Source organism: Dipodomys spectabilis, unplaced genomic scaffold (assembly GCF_019054845.1).
Source record: "Dipodomys spectabilis isolate Male_0828 unplaced genomic scaffold, ASM1905484v1 ptg000173l, whole genome shotgun sequence".
Lineage (NCBI taxonomy): Eukaryota > Metazoa > Chordata > Mammalia > Rodentia > Heteromyidae > Dipodomys > Dipodomys spectabilis.
The window spans coordinates 13,135-32,079 of NW_024870850.1; the positions used below are offsets into that span (position 1 = coordinate 13,135).

An 18,945-nucleotide genomic window follows, 5' to 3' on the forward strand; every position below is an offset into this window, starting at 1 on the left:
AGGGGAGGGGAGGGGAGGGGAGGGGGGGGGACGGAGGGGAGGGGGGCTGCGGCAGCGCGTCCCAGCCCGCACCGCACCGCACCGCCCGGCCCCTCCCCCGCTGCGGAGGTTTGGCCTTTAGTCCCGCAGGGGAGGGGAGGGGGAGGGGGCTGCGTGACCCCCGCCGCGCTGCCCCGCCGTCCCGGGCACCCCGACTCCCGCCCCGTGTCCCGCCGTGGCCGCGCGCGTGTGTCTCCCGCACACCTGCAACTCCGCGGGCGGCGCGGGGAGAGGCGGAGTCCCGGGGTCCCCCCCCCCGCACACACACACCGTGCGGGAGCCCCGCCCGCAGACCCGGGAAGTGCGCGTGGGCCCGTGGCGCCCCTGGGCTGGGGTTGCGGGACGGGGAGGGGGCCCGGCCGACACCCGCAGCCCCTCGGTGCGTCCTCGGAGGCCCGGGCCGCCTGCCTGCGTGCGTGCGTGCGGCCGTGCGGGCCGGCGAGTGCGCGCGCGCGGGGTCTGCGGGGAGCCCGGGCCCCGACCCGCCGCCGCCGCCGCCGCCCGCCCGGGCTCCCCCGCGCCGAGCGGCCGGGGGCGGGGGGGGCGCAGCCGCAGCCCGGGCCGGGGCGCCCGGCAGGCTGCGCGCGGGCGGCGCGCGGGGCCGGGGGCAGGGCGGGCCGAGGGGAGGGTCCTGCGGGCCGGGGGGGCGGGCGCGGCGCTCCCCCTCCCCTCCCCCGCCCGCGCCCTCCCCGCCTCCTCCCGCCGCCGCCTCCGGCCCCCCCCCCGCCGCCCGCCGGGACCGAGCGCGCTCGCTCCGGCGCCGGCGCCGGCCTCGCCTCCTCTCCGCTGCGCCATGGTACGTCGCCGCCCCCACTTTCGCTTTCGCCCGGGGACTTTTCGGGGTGGTGCGTGGCTCCGGGCGAAAGTTACGGGGTGCGGGGGGGGGCGCGGGCCGCCTGGACGAGGGGATCGAGGTGGGGGTCCCCCCTCCCCAATCGCTGCCTGTCGCCGTAGCGGGGGGAGGACACCCCTCCCTCTCCCCGCACCCGCCGATCTGGGGGCGGAGCTGTCGCGCGGGGCGCCATGGGGGGGACCCCCGAGTCTGGGGGCCGGTGGCGGGCGCCGCGGAGTTGGCGGGGAGGGCGGGGCTCCCGGGAGAAGCCCCCCCACTTCTCCCCGCACCCCCTCCCCCCGCGTTCCCGGGACCGGATCCCCGGGCGGCGGAGGGCGCGGCACCCCCCTCCGCGGAGCGCGAACCCCGCGCCCGCAGCCCGCGGCGTCCCCCGCCGAGGGGAGGGGGGTCTGGCGATCGCGGGGAGACCTGGCGGGGCGCCCCCGGGCCCCGGCCCCCCCCCCCCGGGCCCCGGCGGGCTCGGCGCGCCAGCTAGCGGAAAATGGCCGCTGCGGAGAGGGGCGGGGAGCGCGGCGGCCGCCGCGGGGCGCCTTGAACTTGGAGCCCCGGGGGGCGCCGCGCAGAGCCGGGCCGCCGCCCCCCGCTCCCTCCCGCCCTCCCGGGCCGCCCCCGGACCGCGACTCCCCAGTCCCGGGAGCGCCCCGCCGCGTCGGCGGCCCGGCCGGTCCCGTCCGTCCCGCTGCGCGGAGGGGGGGCGGCTCGGGTCCCCCCCGCGTCGGCCTCTGACGGGTCCCCGGGTGTCCGCGCACCCACGTGCGCGGGTGTCAGCTTTTGTGTGGCGCGCGGCGGGGCGCGGTGGTTCCCGCGAGAGCGCGCGGCGGGGCTGCGGCCCCCGGGGTGGGGGGTCTGCCGGTCGGCCTGTCTGTCTGTCTGTCGTGCGGCTGCACCCCGGTGGTGGTCGGGGAGGGGGTGACACTTGGGTGTCGCCGGGCCCCGTGTGAGTGGCGCGCGCTCGGAGTCCCCTCCCCGGGGAATGGCTCCCCGTCCCCGGGTCCCCGCTGCCGTCGCCTTGTCCCCCGGGGGGGGGCACCGGGAGGGGTTGGGGGGGGCACGGTTGGCCTCTGGCCTTTGCCAAGCGCTGTCCCGCCAGCCCGGTGTCACCTGACCTCCCCCCTTCACCTCCCCAGCTCGCCCACCTCCCCCCCATTCCCTCTCCCCCCCCCCTGGAGCGCGGGCACCGCCCCAGGGGGGCAGGGCCAGCCGGAGGTCCTGGGGTGCGGTGGGGACCGGTCTGGGAACCCCCTCAGCCCCTGTCCTGGGGACCAAAGCTGCCTCAGGAAATGGACCAGACCAGACCAGGGCTGGCGCTGAGTTGTTCTTCTGGTTTGGGGGGGGAAGGGGAGGAAAAGGGGGTCCCCCCCCCCCCGAGTTTATATAGTTCTCTAAATATAAAACTCAAGGCCAGGACGGAGGCTCAGCTTTTTTGTTTTTATTGGCCAGTTCTGGGGCTGGAACTCCCTCAGGGCTTGGGTGCTGAAGGCTGGCGTCCTACCACTTGAGCCACAGCTCCACTTCCGGCTTTTTGCTGATTAGTTGGAAATACGTACAAGTCTCCCCGACTTTCTTACGGAGGTTGGCTTCGAACTGTGGTCCTCAGATCTTAGTGTCTTGAGTAGCTAAGATGACAGGGAGTGAGCCATTGGCCCCAGCTTCCGCTTTTTTTCTCTCTTTTTCTTCTTCTCCTTTCCATCCATCCATCCCACTTGAGAGGCTGGGAAGGGGAGAAAAGGGGTTCCCCAATGCCACACACACATTAGGGTCCCATACTCCAGTTCTGCGCCCCACCTCCCCCTTCATTCTGTTCTCCCAAGGTGTCCAGTTCAACCACGCACAGACACACATGTCTGTTCACACATGGACAAGGACATGGGTACACACAGGGTACACTGCATGGGAGCCTCATCTCCCCCCCAGGTCCCCACCATGCCTCTGGCCCGGCTTTGGGGGATAGCTGGGACCATCAAGGGAAGGAACAGGGGTGTATGTTTGTGGTTGTGGCTGTGCATGGACATGGACATACCCTTGTGTGACTGTTATGTGGTGTGTGTGTCGTGTCTGTGTGCTGTGTGTCTGTGTGCTGTGTGTCTCGTGTGTGTATGTGTATTGTCTGTATGTTTATATGTGTGTTCTCTGTATGGTTTATGTGTGCGTTATATCTCTCTGTTGTGTGTCTATTATTATATATGTGTGTCTATTATTTGTGTCTCTGTGTGTCATGTCTGTGGTGTGTGTCTGTGATGTCTATGTCTATTTGTGTGTGTGTGTGTGTTGTGTCTGCATTATTTGCACATGTCTTTGTGGTGTGTGGTGTGTGTCTGCGTGTGAGTGCATGTCTCTGGACAGGCCTGCATCTCACCCTAATGTAGAGCCTCAGTTTCTCCTGTGTAGAGTGGGATGACCATGTCTGGCTCCATGTATGTGTGTGTGTGTGTGTGTGTGGCCTTCGTCTCTGAGGGGCTTGGTGGTTGTCATGTCATGTTACCTCTGGGTCCCAGGCGCTGTCTGGGTTGTTCATGATCAGTGTGCTGAGTCTCTACCTATCTAGAAGGCCCACAGTTGAAATCCACACTCTCTGCCTGCCCCAGTCAGGGGACCCCAGCCCCACAGGTGACAGCCCCCCCGCATCAGGGGCGTCTCCTATGACAAGGCTGCCGGGTGCTGTTGTCCAGGACCCCTGCCCGCCACAGAGGCTGCGCGTATATGGACGTAAGGCTTGCTGCATTGTGATGTGCACACGTGTGTGTTATAATCGAGAAGGAGGAATGCTCTCAGATGTGCGTGTTTCTCCAGGCCACCTCCAGTGCCCACATGCTGAGGGCCAGAATTGTAGGTCTCCAGTCCCCCTCCTGCTGGATGCCTTTGGAGAGATCTCAGTGGGGAGCTCTGTTCTTTGCCAGGTTGCATAGTATTCCGGCTGGTCACAGTGAAGACTGTCTGTAGCAGATGGACACAGGGCTGCTGCCCAATTGTTGGCCCTGGCCAACTGTTTGTGAGGATTCCCCTCCCCATGTGCACCTGCATCTGGGACAACTCCAAAGAATTCTAGGACAGTGTCGAGGAGAATATTCCTGTACTTAAAATAATAATGATGACAACAACAACAAATAATAATAATAATAAAAGCCAGGTTGTGCTTTGAGGTAACTCATCCCTCCTCCCTGCCTTCTGTTCTATCATGTACCATGCATATCTACAAACCCAGAGGGGTAGGAGCTATGATTCTCCCCCGCTCCCCACCCCCAGTTTCACACAGGGGAAACTGAGGCACTAGTTCTGCTGGCTGGAGGAAACATGCCACAGACAGCAGCCATGCACTTTGTTCTTTGGCATTCATCCACGAGGGGGGTCAGCTAGTTATCCCTTCTACCTATGACAGTAAGACAACTTGTCACCCCAAACCATCCTGGCCCCCCCCCACACAGGGACACAAATCTTCAAGAGCCCCACTATGATCTGCCCAGGTTTCCCTTCAGAGAGCAGGACCTCGGTTACCAGATTAAAGCTAGACAAGTAGTAGGGAGCAGGACACTCGGGGTCACCTCACACGGGGAGAATGAATGACCCTAGGTCTGCCTCCCCTTCCCACTTTGTGTGAATTTTAAGATGTGACCCTTGATGCGTTGTGGCACGTGTTAATAAAACACAGTCTTTCATGATGCACACGCCCTGCGTCCCCCCTCCTCCTCCCAACTGCACAGCATGTTTGAAAAGAAAAGACAAATCTACTCAGGAGGCGGAGATCTGAGGATCACGGTTCGAAACCAGCCCAAGGCTGGAAGCAGAGCTGTGGCCCAAGTGGCAGAGTACCAGCCTTGTGCAGAAAACCAGGGGGTTGGGGGGGGGGGAGATTGCAAGGCCATGAGTTCAAGCCCCAGGACTGGTGCGTGTGCGCATACACAGACACACATACACACACACACACACACACACACACACACACACACACACACACACACACACACCCCTTTTGACGACTGTACGTGAGGTGCCCGGCACTGACCCATAAGTGTCGCGCAGCTGGCAGGGACGATCTTGCTGGCCCTGAGCCCTGAGTCTGTCCCCTCCCCCCTTCAGGGCTGGTGGCATCTTCTGTCCCCTTGGCCACAGGGGAGCTGCCTCACCTTGGGGACAGGAGAGCAGTCGGAACTCACGTACTGACTTTCTAAGAACATCCTGTGGCCATCTGAGTGGTGCCAGGGTCCCTCGAAGGGCCCTTCAGGCCCAGCCCCGGGACAGGGCACTCAGTCCCCCCTCCCACCAGCCCTCCGTCGGTGGCTGACCCCCAAGCCACACTGGCTGGACCGGGGAAATCTCAGGGTGCACAGCTGTGAACAGGACACACACACACACACACACACACACACACACACGCACGCTGGGCTGCTTCAAGTCCCTGCTGGGGGGGGAGGGCAGGGGTGTACCGGGGACCCCTTGGGGTTTGTCCAGAGGTGCTGCGGGGAGCAGGAGGGGGGACCCTGTGGGCCATGCCATGCCCCCTCTTCCTTTGGCATGCACGGTACCCAGATTCCTAAGGAGACCCCTGACCCCCCCCCACCTCCCCACACAGGACCCTTGGAGCTGGGCGCCTGAACTCCAGGGGTGCTCTCCTGGGACTCCCCCCGCTGCACCCCGACTGCGGCTGCATCTTTAAGGGGAAAGGCGCGCGGCCTCTGCCCACGTCACCGCGCCTCCCTCCCGGCTTGGCGCGGTCCTGCAGCTTCCCCGGCCAGCGGGGGGGGGGGGGGGGGGGGTCCAAATCCACGGGGAGGGGAGTGTGTGCGTGTTGGGGGGAGGACACCCGCCCCCCCACGTCCACCCCTGGGCTGGCGGGGGAGGGGGCGGCCCTGCGGGGGGGGGAGGCGCCTGGGGAGATGTAGGAATTTGGGGGCCGGGGGCGCCCCAGCGAGACGCGGGGTGGGGGCGCCCCCTCCCCGCCCTCCTCCTCGCCCCCCTCTTTCCTTTCGTCGCGCGCCCTTTTTTTTTTTTTTTTAATTCCCCTTGGTTTCTTTGAAAGTTGGATGTTGAAAAGTGGGAGGATCGGAGTGGGAGGGGCGAGACCTGGGGGGCGAGGGTGGGGAGGGACGGACGGACGGACGGACGGATCGGAGGGGGGCAGGAAAAGGAGGCGAGGCGGCCGGAGGCCCGGGGGAGGCGGGCGCTGGCGAGGGCGCGGGCGGGGAGGGGAGGGCGGGCGGAGGGAGGGCGCGGAGGGAGGGCGGGAGGGGAGCGGGAGGGGGGCTGGAAAATGACTCAGTAAGTTCGGCGCGCCCGCTCCGGCCGGCCTGCGCCTCCCGCCGCCCGCCCGCGCCCGCGCCCGGGATGTATTCGTCCCCGCTCTGCCTGACCCAGGTACGGCCGCCCCGGGCCCCGCGTCCGCCCCGCGCCCGGGCCCCGGGGGCCCCACGAGGCGGGGCGGGGACCCCCAACCCCCCACACACTCGGGGCGCGGGGTGGGGGGCGAGAAGGGCGGGGACCCCCCGGGCTGCGGGTGTAGGGGTTCCGCGGGGCGCCCCCCAGCCTCCCCGCTGCACGCTGGGCCTCCCTGGAGCAGCAGACCCGGCCCCCCCTTCCGCGTCCAAGCCCGGGACGGGGTGCGGGGGGCGCCCGCCTCGCTCCCCTCCCCCGCCCCGCGCCGCCGGCCCACGTGCGCGCGGGGGAGGAGGGCGCGCGGGGCGGCGGGGGACCCGGGCCGCGGCGGGGGACCCGGGCCGCGCCGGGCGCTGCGGACCCGCACCTGCCCCCGCCCGGCGGGGACCCCGCGCGCGCGCGCGCACTGGGGGAGAGGGGAGCGCTCGCTCTCGGGGTCCCCCTCCGTCCACCCCTCCCCCCGGACCGCAGGAGCTGCCTCCTCCCCCCCCCCCCCCGCCCCGCTGGCCGTCAGCTGGCCTCAGTTTCCCCCCCAGCCGCGGCAGGTGCGGCCACACTGTCCTGCGCCGCCCCCCAGCCCGCGCTGGGCCTGCGAGGGCCGCCCCCACTCCGGGACGGGGGAAGGGTGACCCCCCTCGCGTGACCCTGGAGTCCTCCAGGTACCCCCCCTTGTCCCACGCCTGGGCCTGTGGGTGACCTTGGACAGGCCGCTGCCCCTCTCCGGGCCTCAGTTTCCCCTGCTGGGCAGGTTCTAGGTGTGTGGGGGGGAGGGTCTGGCTTTTGCTGTGTGACTCCAGCTGGGTCTCTGTGCTTACCTGGGGGGGGAAGCTGCCCCCCCGTTGCTCATTCCCTCCCCACTCCCCTGCAGTGGAGGCCGAGGGAGGGGGGCTGTCCCAGGGTGGACCCCCTTGTTGTGCAGGCCTGGCCTCAGTTTCCCCAGGAGCAGGGCGAGGGGCAGTGAGCCAGGCCCAGGATGGGGAGGGGGACAGATGGAAGGTTTCCAAGAGAGACCATAGAGAGAGGGGGCGGTGGGGGGAGGGGGCCCAACCCAGGGGTTCCCCCTTTTGCATCTGCCACTTGCCCCTGTGCGGCCCAGAGGGGGGCTCGGGGTCCCCCCCTTCAGGATGCACTGAAGCTTGTGCCAGCCTAGCTAAGGGCAGAAAGCAGTGTGTGGGGGGGTCTCCTGCCTCAGTTTCCCTCCCCTGCTCCCCCCTTCTCTCTCATCTGGGCCTCAGTGCTGTGTGTCTCCAGCTGCCTCTCTGTCCCATCCGTGTGTCCCCGTGTCTGTCCGTCCCCCCCTCTCTCCTCACCCCTGTCTCTCTCCCTTTCTGTCTCTGTCTCTGTCTCTTCTCCAGCTAATTTTACAACCTGAGTCCTCCCCAAAATAGCTCTCCCTTTTAGCTGATCCGACCCGGATCCTGCCCGGGGGGGGGGGGGGGGGGGGGCTCGGTGCCAGCCTGCCTGTGCCCTGTGCCATGGGGGGGGCAGGGAGGGGAGGAGCGGGTGCCCTGGAGGATTCTGGGAGCCGGGTCCCTGTCTGGGTCGCTCTGGCGGTGACTCAAAGCCCCGGTCACTTTTACTCTCGGCAGGAGCCGCAGCGGCCGAGCCTTCCACCGCCCGCCTGCCACGTTAGTCGCCTCCAGGGTTCGGGGCCAGATCCCTGCTGGCCACAGGTCCAGGATTCCCTGGGCCTGGCAAGGCCTCCTCCACGCCCGGCCCAGCCCTCCCTCTCTCCCTCCTTCCCCCCTCCTTCCCTCCTTCATTCATTTACCCTTCATTTCTTCTCTTGCGGGGGGGGGGGGGGGGGGGGGGGGGGACTTGCCGCCTCAGAGTTTTGAGTCTGTGGCAGGTGTGTGTGTGTGTGTGCAGAGGTGGTGGGGTCCCCCCCCCCCCGGGGATGGGGTTTGGGAAAGGACGAGTGTGGGGTGGTGGGAGAAGGGATCCCAGCTGCTCAGGCCCAGCCAGAGGGGGTGAGGATCAGAGAGGGTGCAGCAGGCCACACAGCACAGCACTGCGTGGGGAGGCTGAGGTTCGGGGCTTTGTCCCTTTGGTGAAATGGCCAAACGGGCAGGTGGGGGGAGACCCTTCTAGGTCCCCCATTTTGCTCAGCCTGATGGTTCCATCTAGCCTCTGATCTCTGGTACCCAAAGGCTCTCTCCTCTGGCCGCCGCCACCTCCTCCTCGTCCTCGTCCTCGTCCTCGTCCTCCTCCTCCTCCTCCTCCTCCTCCTCCTCCTCCTCCTCCTCCTCCTCCTCCTCCTCCTCCTCCTCCTCGTCCCCCCTCTGCGGCCGAGGTGCCTCAGCCAGCCAGGGCCAGGAGCCCTGTAAATCACCGAGCCGGATTCTAAAGAGTCAGCGTTCTTGGCCTGCTCCTCTCTCTCTCTCTCCCTCCCTCTCTCCCTCCCTCCCTCCCCACCGAGTGCATGTCAGCCATTGCTGTCCCCCCCCCGCCCCCCGCAGACCCCCCACCCCGTAGGTCCCCACCTCACACTTGGTCTCACACATCAATGTGCCACGCCCCCCCCACTGCAGACTTGTCCTAACCAGGGGATGGGGTGGCCCCCCCCATGGCCCCCCCAAAGGAGTACGTCCTGCACACTGGCACGGAAATCCCACGCAGACGGCTGGTTCAGAATCCATGTCATTCCCCACCCTCAGCTCCGCGGGGAGGGGGGCAGGTTGGCATGCAGTAGGCGCATAATAAATGTGTTCTCCTCCCCACCCCCTTATACTGGCTTGGCCTTTCTCCTCCTCCTGGGATACTGAGGCAGGAAGGGGGAAGTCAGGAGATGCCGTCCCTGCCAGGAATCTACTCTCTGCACTCAGTTTACTCATGCTGTTCCTCCAGTGCTTTGGGGCTTGGTGCTGCCCCAGGGCCTTTGCACAAGCCTGGACAGCTCCTACCGCCACCGTTCAGGCCTTTGTCCAAGTCATTTTGCCAGGGATCACCCTGGACCACCAGAAGCTACAGGAGTTCCCCCTTGAGGGGAAGAGGGGCAGCCCCACAGAGCTGGCACACAGTAGGCACTCAGAAAATGTTCGTTGAACAGCCAAGCAGATCCCTCCTTGACAGGGTTAAATATGAGCTAGACGTCGGGCTGGGCGAAGGAATTAGCCAAGGCTGCCAACTCTGGCTTTGGTGCCAGATGGGCCTCAGTTCAGATAGGAGCCCTACCCCCTTCACTAGTCACAGATTTTGGGTGAGCCTTCTAACATGGGGAAAGGAGACATTGGAACCAGGGTTTTGAAGCATGCATAGGAGTTGGGGGTAAGACTTGACCAAGGAAGAGGACAAAGTGAATTCTCAGTAAGGACTGTTGAGTTACTTTCACCTGGAGAAAGTGCATTTTCATGTCCTGATTGGCTGGCTGTCCTGGACCATCGGAGTTGGGGATTGGAACACAGGAGACACAAAGATGTGCAACCCAGCTTGTGTGGTCCAGGCAAGGTGGGGAGCAGGAAAGGCTGCCTGAAGGGAGGGCCATTGGAGAAAGGGCCACTGAGGGATGTATAGGAGTTCGGGGAGGATTCTCAGCTGCTCCTTGCCCGGGCTGGGAAGAGGTCGTGATTGTTACAAGTCTGCGGGACACAGGGACTTGCCCTGCCTCTCACCTGGTCTGACCTCCCTGAAAGGAAGCGGGAGGATCGGGCAGGCGGCCGGCAGGTCTGTGACCTACTTACAGGCTGTTTGTCCTCTTGTCTCCGGACTAGCTGGGGTCACCAGTGACGTGGACTCTCACCCCTGCCAGGCCTGCCTGGCACCCTTCCCCAGGCTCAGAAGGGATGGGGCTCCCAGTTGAGGGGCAGGGTTTGGAGGGGGGGGGGCACTGGGCAGCTCAAAGATGACCAGGCCAGGAATTCTGGAAAGGGGCTCCGAGAGAGAAAGGAGTTCAAGGAGAGGTAGAGTGTGGGGGCCTGGCTATGGCCCTCTGACTAGCTAGCACTCCTCCCGCTAGCTCTAACCACCCCCGCCTTTTTTTTTTTGCTAGTCCTGGGGCTTGAACTCAGGGCCTGGGCGCTGTCCCTGAGCTTCTTTTGCTCAAGGCTAGTGCTCTACCACTTGAGCCACAGCGCCACTTCCGGCTTTTTCTGCTTATGTGGTGCTGAGGAATCGAACCCAGGGCCTCATGCATGCAAGGCAAGCGCCCTACCACTGAGCCACCTTCCCGGCCCCTCGCCATTTTTTTTCATGTGGGTATAAGTACCGGGGTTTGAACTCAGGGTGCTGCCCCTGAGTTTTATTTTGCTCAACGCGAACTAACCCTCTACCACTTCAATCACAACTCCACTTCCTGCTTTTTTGGGGTGGTTGATTGATTGGAGAGCAGGGTCTCCCAGACTTTCCTGCCCGGGCTGGCTTTGAACCACGATCCTCACATCTCAGCCTCCTGAGTAACTGGGATGACAGGCGGGAGCCACGGGGGCCTCGTACCACGTCCCCTGTTAAGTGCCAGAGCTTGAGCGGGCGGCCTCTGACCCCTTGGTGGGTCTTGTGTTATCAATTAGCATCCAGGCCCTGAGGCTGGGGGGGAGGGGGCTGGCGTGGGACACCCTCCCCCTCCACTTTCCTCAGCCGGTGGGTGGGAGGGAGGGCAGCAGAACGGGGGCCCTGGGTTCTGGGCCAGGCCGCAGCAGCTGGGAGGGTGACTCACCCTCGAGGGGTCAGTGTGAGTGGGCAGCTGGCCTGGCACAGGATGGTGACCCATCCCTCCCCCACCCAACTCTGGTCTCAGCAGGATATTTTCAGAGCTTCAGTAATAGGTGAGGTGCCGTGTCCCCTCCCCACCCCAGCACCCCAAGAGCAAGGTGCCCTGGGGAGGGGGCCGGGGAACAGAGCAAGGGTAGGTAGGGAGCCCCTCCCTCTCCCCCCAGGAGACAAGATGAGGGGTTTAAAGGGCCATAGCCTGGGGACTCCAACCTGGTGTCATTCTCTTTTTATCATTCCCCCCCACCTTGGTAGTTCTGGATTCTGAACTCAGGGTCTCCCACTCGCTCAGCGGGTGCTCTACCACTTGAACCATGCTCCCATCCCAGCTTTGGGCTGGCCTGAAGGATTTTTGTTTTTTTTTCTGGTTTCTTAACCATGATTTTCCCCAAGGTCTCAGTCTCCCGAATAGCTAGGATTCCAGGTTCGAGGCGCTATTTCATAAATAAGGTTTTATTGCCGCCCCCCCATATATACAATCGCGTCTCTCCTTAGCAAGTGTGTGTGTGTGTGTGTGTGCGTGCGTGTGAGCGGGTGCCCATGTGCGCGTGCATACACGCATGTTGGTCCTGGGGCTTGAACTCAGGTCCTGGGTATTGCTGTCCCTTAGCTTTTTTGGTGCTTAAATGAGTCTCATGGATTTGCCTGCCTGGGCTGGTTTTGAACTGGGATCCCCAGGTCTCAGCTTCCTGAGTCGCTAGAATGACGTGTGAGCCGCTCGCCTCTAGCTACCCGTAGCTAATTTTGTCCTTGAAGGACAAGTTAAGGGGTGGCCTAGAGAGACTTTGGGGCTCACATCCTCCCTGAACGGGGTACCCATGGAGGACATTTTCCAGTCCCAGAGTCTGCTTCTCCTCTGTTCAATGGAGCCGCTGCCCTCAGCTTGCTGCCTGTGTCTGGCCCAGGAAGGCCTTCCTCTGAGCCTCAGTTTCCCTGTGTGTCTGGGTCCTAGTAAGCCCTTCCCCCTCCAGCCTTAGTTTCTCCCCACATCTGAGCCTCAGTTTCCCCATCTGTCTGGGTCCCAGGATGCCCTCCTCCAGCCTATTTCCCACTATGTCCAGGCCCTTCCCCCAAGGCTCAATTCCCCAGGTGTCCGGGTCCCAGGAATCCCTAGCCTCAGTTTCCCTGGGTGTCTGGGTCTCTCCTGGGTGGTCCCAGCAGCCTGTCTCCCCGGGCATGCGGGTCCCCTTGGGTGCGTGGGTCTCCCGGGAGGCCTCAGTCTCCCCTGGTGCGCGGGTCCCCCCGGGCGTGCGGGTCCCCCTGGGTGTCTGGGTCCCGCAGCCCCAGTCTCCCCAGGCGTCCGGGTCGCGGGAGGCCTCAGTCTCCCCTGGTGCGCGGGTCCCCTCGGGTGTCCGGGTCCTCCAGCCTCAGTCTCCCCAGGTGTCCAGTTTCCGGGAGGTCTGTTTCCCCGGGTCGCGGGTCCCCCAGCCCCAGTCCCCCCAGGTCGTGGGTCCCCCCGGGTCTCGGGTCTCCCCAGGTCTCGGATCCCCCGGGTCTTGGGTCCCCCGGTCTCGCGTCCCCTGGGTCTCGGGTCCCCCGGTCTCGCGTCCCCCGGGTCTCGGATCCCCCGGGTCGCGGGTCCCCCGGGTCTCGCGTCCCCCGGGTCTCGCGTCCCCCGGGTCTCGCGTCCCCCGGGTCTCGGGCCCCCCGGTCTCGCGTCCCCCGGGTCTTGGGTCCCCCGGGTCTCGCGTCCCCCGGGTCTCGCGTCCCCCGGGTCTTGGGTCCCCCGGGTCTTGGGTCCCCCGGGTCTTGGGTCCCCCGGGTCTCGGGCCCCCCCCCCCCGGTCTCGCGTCCCCCGGTCTCGCGTCCCCCGGGTCTCGCGTCCCCCGGGTCTTGGGTCCCCCGGGTCTCGGGCCCCCCCCCCCCCGGTCTCGCGTCCCCCGGTCTCGCGTCCCCCGGGTCTCGCGTCCCCCGGGTCTCGGATCCCCCGGGTCTCGGGCCCCCCGGGTCGCGGGTCCCCCGGGTCGCGGGTCCCCCGGGTCTCGCGTCCCCCGGGTCTCGGGCCCTCCGGGTCTCGGGCCCCCCCCGGTCTCGCGTCCCCCGGGTCTCGGGCCCCCCCGGTCTCGTGTCCCCCGGGTCTTGGGTCCCCCGGTCTCGGGCCCCCCCGGTCTCGTGTCCCCCGGGTCTTGGGTCCCCCGGGTCTCGCGTCCCCCGGGTCTTGGGTCCCCCGGGTCTCGCGTCCCCCGGGTCTTGGGTCCCCCGGTCTCGCGTCCCCCGGGTCTCGGGCCCCGCGCCCCGCTGACCGCCCCCTCCGCCGCCCGCAGGATGAGTTCCACCCGTTCATCGAGGCGCTGCTGCCGCACGTGCGCGCCTTCGCCTACACCTGGTTCAACCTGCAGGCGCGCAAGCGCAAGTACTTCAAGAAGCACGAGAAGCGCATGTCGCGCGAGGAGGAGCGCGCCGTGAAGGACGAGCTGCTGGGCGAGAAGGCCGAGGTGAAGCAGAAGTGGGCCTCGCGGCTGCTGGCCAAGCTGCGCAAGGACATCCGGCCCGAGTGCCGCGAGGACTTCGTGCTGGCCGTCACCGGCAAGAAGGCGCCGGGCTGCGTGCTCTCCAACCCGGACCAGAAGGGCAAGATGCGGCGCATCGACTGCCTGCGCCAGGCCGACAAGGTGTGGCGGCTGGACCTGGTCATGGTCATCCTCTTCAAGGGCGTGCCGCTCGAGAGCACCGACGGCGAGCGCCTGGTGAAGGCGGCGCAGTGCGGGCACCCGGTGCTCTGCGTGCAGCCGCACCACATCGGCGTGGCCGTCAAGGAGCTCGACCTCTACCTGGCCTACTTCGTGCGGGAGCGAGGTGAGCGCTGCGCCTGCGCGGGGCGGGGAAGGGGCGGGGCCTGCGGGCGGAGGGGCGGGGCCTGCGGACGGAGGGGCGGGGCCTGCCGGTGGAGGGCGGGGCCTGCCGGCGGAGGGCGGGGCCTGCGGGCTGAGGGGCGGGGCCTGCCGGTGGAGGGCGGGGCCTGCGGACGGAGAGGCGGGGCCGGCCTGCGGGGCGGGACTGGTAGCTGAGGGGCGGAGCCCGCCGGCGGAGGGGCGGGGCTGATACCGGAGGGGCGGGGCCGGCTGACAGAGGGGCGGGGCCGGTCGGCGGAGGGGCGGGGCTGGTAGTGGAGGGGCGGGGCCGGCCCGTGGAGGGAAGGGGACGACAGAGGGGAAAGGCAGGGGTAGGAATGCCAATCAGAGGGCAGAGGCAGAGGTACTGGTCCGAGGGAAGAGGCAGGGTTGGAACTGCCGATCTGAGGGGAGAGGCAGGAGTGCCGCTCTGAGGCGGGGGAAAGCCCATGTGCCAGTCCAAGGTGGATGTGCAAGTCCAAGGGAGGCGGCAGAGCCTCGCGTGCAAGTGTGAGGGGCAAGCTTCGTGCTCTGAGTGGGAGAGAGGAGACAGAGGCTGATGTGCAAGTCTGAGGTGAGAGGCAAGGCGGATGAGGTGAGAATCCGAGGAGCGAGGCCGTGTGCCAGGCCCGGAGAGGTGGTTAGGTGCGGTGTGCCAGTCTGAGGGGGAGGCAGGATGTCACCTCCCCGGCTGAGGGCTCCAAGATTGTGGCCCCGGTGACAAGACATGATGTCGTGAGGGCACAGTGAGAGTCTGGCAGACTCGGTCCCAGGGTCACTCACTGGGCATGCATGGGGACTCTGTCCAGTGGCCATCATGGTCCTCCACGCTCCCTTCTATGGGCAGCTCTGGGTCCAGATGCCCCACACTGTGTGGCCAGGGGCCTGTGGCGGCTCCGTAGAGGAGGAGGAGGAGGAGGAGGCAGCCAGCCCGGCTCTGGGGGATGGATGGTAGGCAAAGCCCACAGCGGATGGAGCAGGGGAGAAGAGCTGTCTCCCCAGCTAACAAATCGAGGTTCTTGGAGGTCCTGCAGCTAGACTGGGCTGCAAGGAACCCCCCCAGGATTGTGTGTGTGGCTGGTCGCGTGTGGCCTGCGACGTGGAGGGGTTACAGCACCATCTCTGTGGGACTGGGGGAGACATATATCCCAGCCCAGCCCGCACTGGCTGCACCCCAGCTGTGGGAAGCCTAGGAGAACCTGGCATTGGGCACCCAGGACAAATGTAAGAGAAACTGGAGGTTGACCAAGCAGGATGGTGTCCACCTGTAATCTCAGCACTCGGTGGTCGAGGCACGCAGAGAGCGAGTTTCGGGCTAGCCTGGGCCGCAGAGGAGACCCTATGTCAAATAAAATCAAAAATGAAGAGGAGGATTGGGGCCACACACCCAGTGGCTCCCGCCTGTCATCCCAGCTCCTCAGGAGGCTGAGATCTGAGGATTGAGGTTCAAAGCCAGCCCAGCAGGGGGAAAAGTCTGTGAGACTCTTATCTTCCAGCACCCAAAAGCTGGAAGTGGTGTTGTGGCCCAAAGTGGTAGAGCGCCAGCCTTCAGTGGAAAAAGCTCAGGGACAGCGGCCGGGCCTGTTTTCCCATTAGTACAATAGCTACTGGCTAGTGCTGGCATGAAGTTCAGCCCGCAAGGGTAGAATAACCCAACTGTGACCTTCACTCCTGACCTTGACTCAGCACCAGGGAACAGCAAAGTCCCAGGGCTGCCCATGGAGGAGGGCAGAGAGGTGGACCAGATAGCCATGCATGGTGGGCAGGGATGGCCCCTGGGTGGGGGGGGATGAGGACCCCATCCCCATAGAGAACCCGTCCTTCCTCCCACCCCCACCCTGCCCCCACCCCAACTGATTCAATTCTGAAGCCAATTTTCTGTAGACTCAGCACCACCATCTCCAAAGCCATCCCCCCCTCCCCGTCCCTTCTTCCCTCCCCCTCCCCTGCCCTCAGCACCACCCCCCCCACACTCCAGTGCCCCTCTGCCCATCACCTGGGCGGCATTCCAGCCACTGGCTTAGCTGCTCCCTGGCTGGGTGACTTAGGTCAAGTCATTTGCTCCACCGTAGCTGTGTGAGGGAGCCCAGCCTGGCGCCGGTGGCTCACACCCGTCATCCGAGCCACTCAAGAGGCTGAGATCTGAGGATTGTGGTTTGAAGCCAACCTGGGCAGGAAAGCCCACGAGACTCTTTATCTCCAATGAACCACCAGAAAACCGGAAGTGGCGCTGTGGCTCACGTGGCAGAGTGCTCATCTTGAGCTGAAGAGCTGAGAGACAGCGCCCAGGCCCCGAGTTCAAGCCCCACAACCTGCCACAGCCAAAACCATCAGTATTGCCCTCCATTCCCCACCCACAAGTCTTTGCTCTGGCCATAAGCTCAACCTAGAATGGCTTTCTCCTATGGAAAACTCCTACTTGTATTTCAAAACCCCAGGTCTTAGCTCCACTACCTCTCTGCCAGGCCCTTTTTTCTGACTTAGCACATTTTTTTTCCTCCTTGTTTTTCTTCTTGAGACTGGGGGTCTCACCAGATGATCGAGATTTAACTTTAGACAATCCTGCCTTAGAAGTGTCCATCTCCGGCACCAATACCCCCCGCCCCACCTCTCCCGCTGGTGGCAGAAGAGATCAGAGATTCATCACAGAGGGAGGTGGACGTGCAGGCAATGGAAGCCGAGCTCTGGGTTCCCCGGGTTGCCGTCTGGTCCCCCAAGCTGAGACCAAACCCTACGCTGGGAGCCAGAGGGGGTGGGGACAGAAGCCCAGGGACAGAGGCCAGGGTGTCTCCTGGGGCGGAACATGGCTGCCTGGGCTTCCAGCCGGTGCCCCACGGGCCTCCGGGGATGGCCGCCGGCACGTGGCGTGTGCCCAGGGCAGCCGGGCCTGGCATGGACGCGCGGGTGAGGCGCCCCTGGAGGCTGATGTTGCCTCCAGTCCAGCTGGTGCAGTCTGGGAGCCGAGAATCCAAGCCCTGAATTGTTGTTTTGTGGTTATGGTTCCGGTCCTGGAGTTTGAACTCGGAACCCGGGCGATGTGCCTGAGCTTGTGCGTGCAAGGCTGCCGCTTTCTCCCGCTCCTGGCACAGCGCCACTTCCAGCCTTTCTGTGGTTCACTTTTTGTTGTTGTTGTTGGTCGTGGGGCCTGAACTCTGGGCCTGGGTGCCGTCCCTCAGCTCTTCAGCTCAAGGCGAGCGCTCTACCACTTGAGCCACAGCACCACTTCTGGCTTTTTCTGCTTATGTGGTGCTGAAGAATCGAACGCAGGGCCTCATGCACGCGAGGCAAGCGCTCTGCCCCTGAGCCACCTTCCCAGCCCTTGTGGTTCACTTTTGTAGTTCAAGAGTCTCCAGGAATTTCTGGCCCTGCCTGGCATTGAACCCATGATCCTCAAATCTCAGCTTCCCGAGTAGCTAGATTGATAGTCAGCAACACCCTAAGAGGAAGGGAACAGAGGTAACAGCAACAAGACAGGGACATAAGGGGTAGAGCGGCTTTCCTGGAGAGATGAGTTTGGGAGATGAGGCCTGAAGGCAGCAGGAAGCCAGCCACGTGAGGGAGAGAGAGAGAGAGAAAGAGAGAGAGAGAGAGAGATTGGAGGAGAGGGTACAGCCGGACCTAGTAGCTCACTCCTGTAATCCCTGCCAGGAAGATTGCAAGTTTTAGGCTACATAGGAAGACTCGGTCTTCACAAGCCAAGGAATGAGAGAGAGAGAGAGAGAGAGGTAGCCAGGCAGAGGGGAGGGGAGGCCGGCTGCCCGCCCGGGGCCTCCGCCCAGCCGGGCCTCCCGCCCCCCTGGCAGCCAGCGAAATCCGAAGCGCGGGCGGGCGCCGTGCCAGGGGGGGAGGGGTGCCAGGCCCGCCCACGCCGGCTGCCAGCCCAGATGGTGACCATTTGCTGACGCCGCCATGGGCCAGCTCTCCCTTCTTCCCGCCTCGCCCGGTGCCAACTTAACCCAGCCGTGGGCAAGGCGCCCTGGGTGGGGCCGCCCTGGGTGGGAAGGGGGTGCCGCGGAGAGAGGGTAGTGGGAGACACTTAGGGCTCCCCTCCCCACGCCTCTCCTGGATGGCACTGGGGAGAATTCATATGCACAATGCCTCCATGTGCCAGCCTCTGAACACGTGCCCATCTTTGTTTGGCTGGGCTGGCGATGGCTTCCAGGTCTTGACGCGTGCGCAGAATGTCCAAATGCACTGTCCCTCCTCTCAACCGGCTCCAATCCTGACTTTTTCTTCTCCCTCGGTTCAGAGAAGGCAGCAGAGGCCCAGAGAGGGTCAGCCACCTACCCGGAGTCACACAGCTCCTAAGAGGCAGAGCTGGAGCCAGAGCCCAGGGTCCCTTTAAGAAAAGGTGGAAAGCCAGGAGCCCTGAGGCTCACATCAGTAATCCCTGGAGGCTGAGATCTGAGGATCACAGTTCAATACCAGCCTAGGCAGGAAAAGTCTGTGAGGCTCTTATCTCTGATTAATCCCCTCCCCCCCCCCACCCCCACACAAAAGCTGGAAGTGGAGCTGTGGCTCAAGTAGTAGACCCCAGTCTTTAGTGAAAAAGCTAAGGGACAGTGTCCAGGCCTTGAGTTCAAGCCCCAATACCAGTGTAGACGAGGGGGGGAGTGGGGGAGGAAGACAGAGAGAGACATGGGAAAGTTGGGGAAGAGAGACAAGAAAGAAAAGAGTGATAGAGACAGCCTGGCTCGAGCCTGTAATCCTAGCTCCTCGGGAGGCTGAGATCTGAGGGTCTCGGTTCAAAACCAATTCCAGCAGAAAAGTCCTGTGAGATTCTTTTTTTTTTTTTGGTAGGTCTTGGGGCTTGAACTCTGGGCCCAGGCGCTGTCCCTGCGCTCTTCAGCTCAAGGCAAGTGTTCTACCCCTTGAGCCACAGCGCCACTTCCAGTTTTCTAGTAGTTTATTGGAGATAAGAATTTCAGGGACTTTCCTGCCCGGGCTGGCTTTGAACCATGATCCTCAGATCTCAGCCTCCTGAGTAGCTAGGATGACAGGCGTGAGCCACTGGCACCCGGCTCCATGAGACTCTTTTTTTTTTTGGTCCGGTCGTGGGACCTGAACTCTGGGCCTGGGCGCTGTCCCTCAGCTCTTCAGCTCAAGGCTAGCGCTCTACCACTTGAGCCACAGCGCCACTTCCGGCTTTTT

General features: G+C 64.5%; 1 protein-coding gene across 3 annotated transcripts in view; it reads left to right on the forward strand.

Moving 5' to 3' along the window:
- The first annotated feature begins 775 nt into the window (after positions 1–775).
- The window catches only part of Nfic (nuclear factor I C), a 47,678-nt gene continuing 29,508 nt past the window's right edge, over positions 776–18,945 (forward strand). The window contains exons 1-2 of one of the 3 annotated variants that reach the window (XM_042693718.1): positions 776–835; positions 13,228–13,759. In XM_042693718.1, the coding sequence (XP_042549652.1) occupies positions 833–835; positions 13,228–13,759 (535 nt within the window). In that variant the 5' untranslated portion in view covers positions 776–832. Of the gene's footprint in view, positions 836–6,140; positions 6,242–13,227; positions 13,760–18,945 lie in introns of those variants that run through there. The other 2 variants (XM_042693717.1, XM_042693719.1) reach the window with 2 other exon arrangements.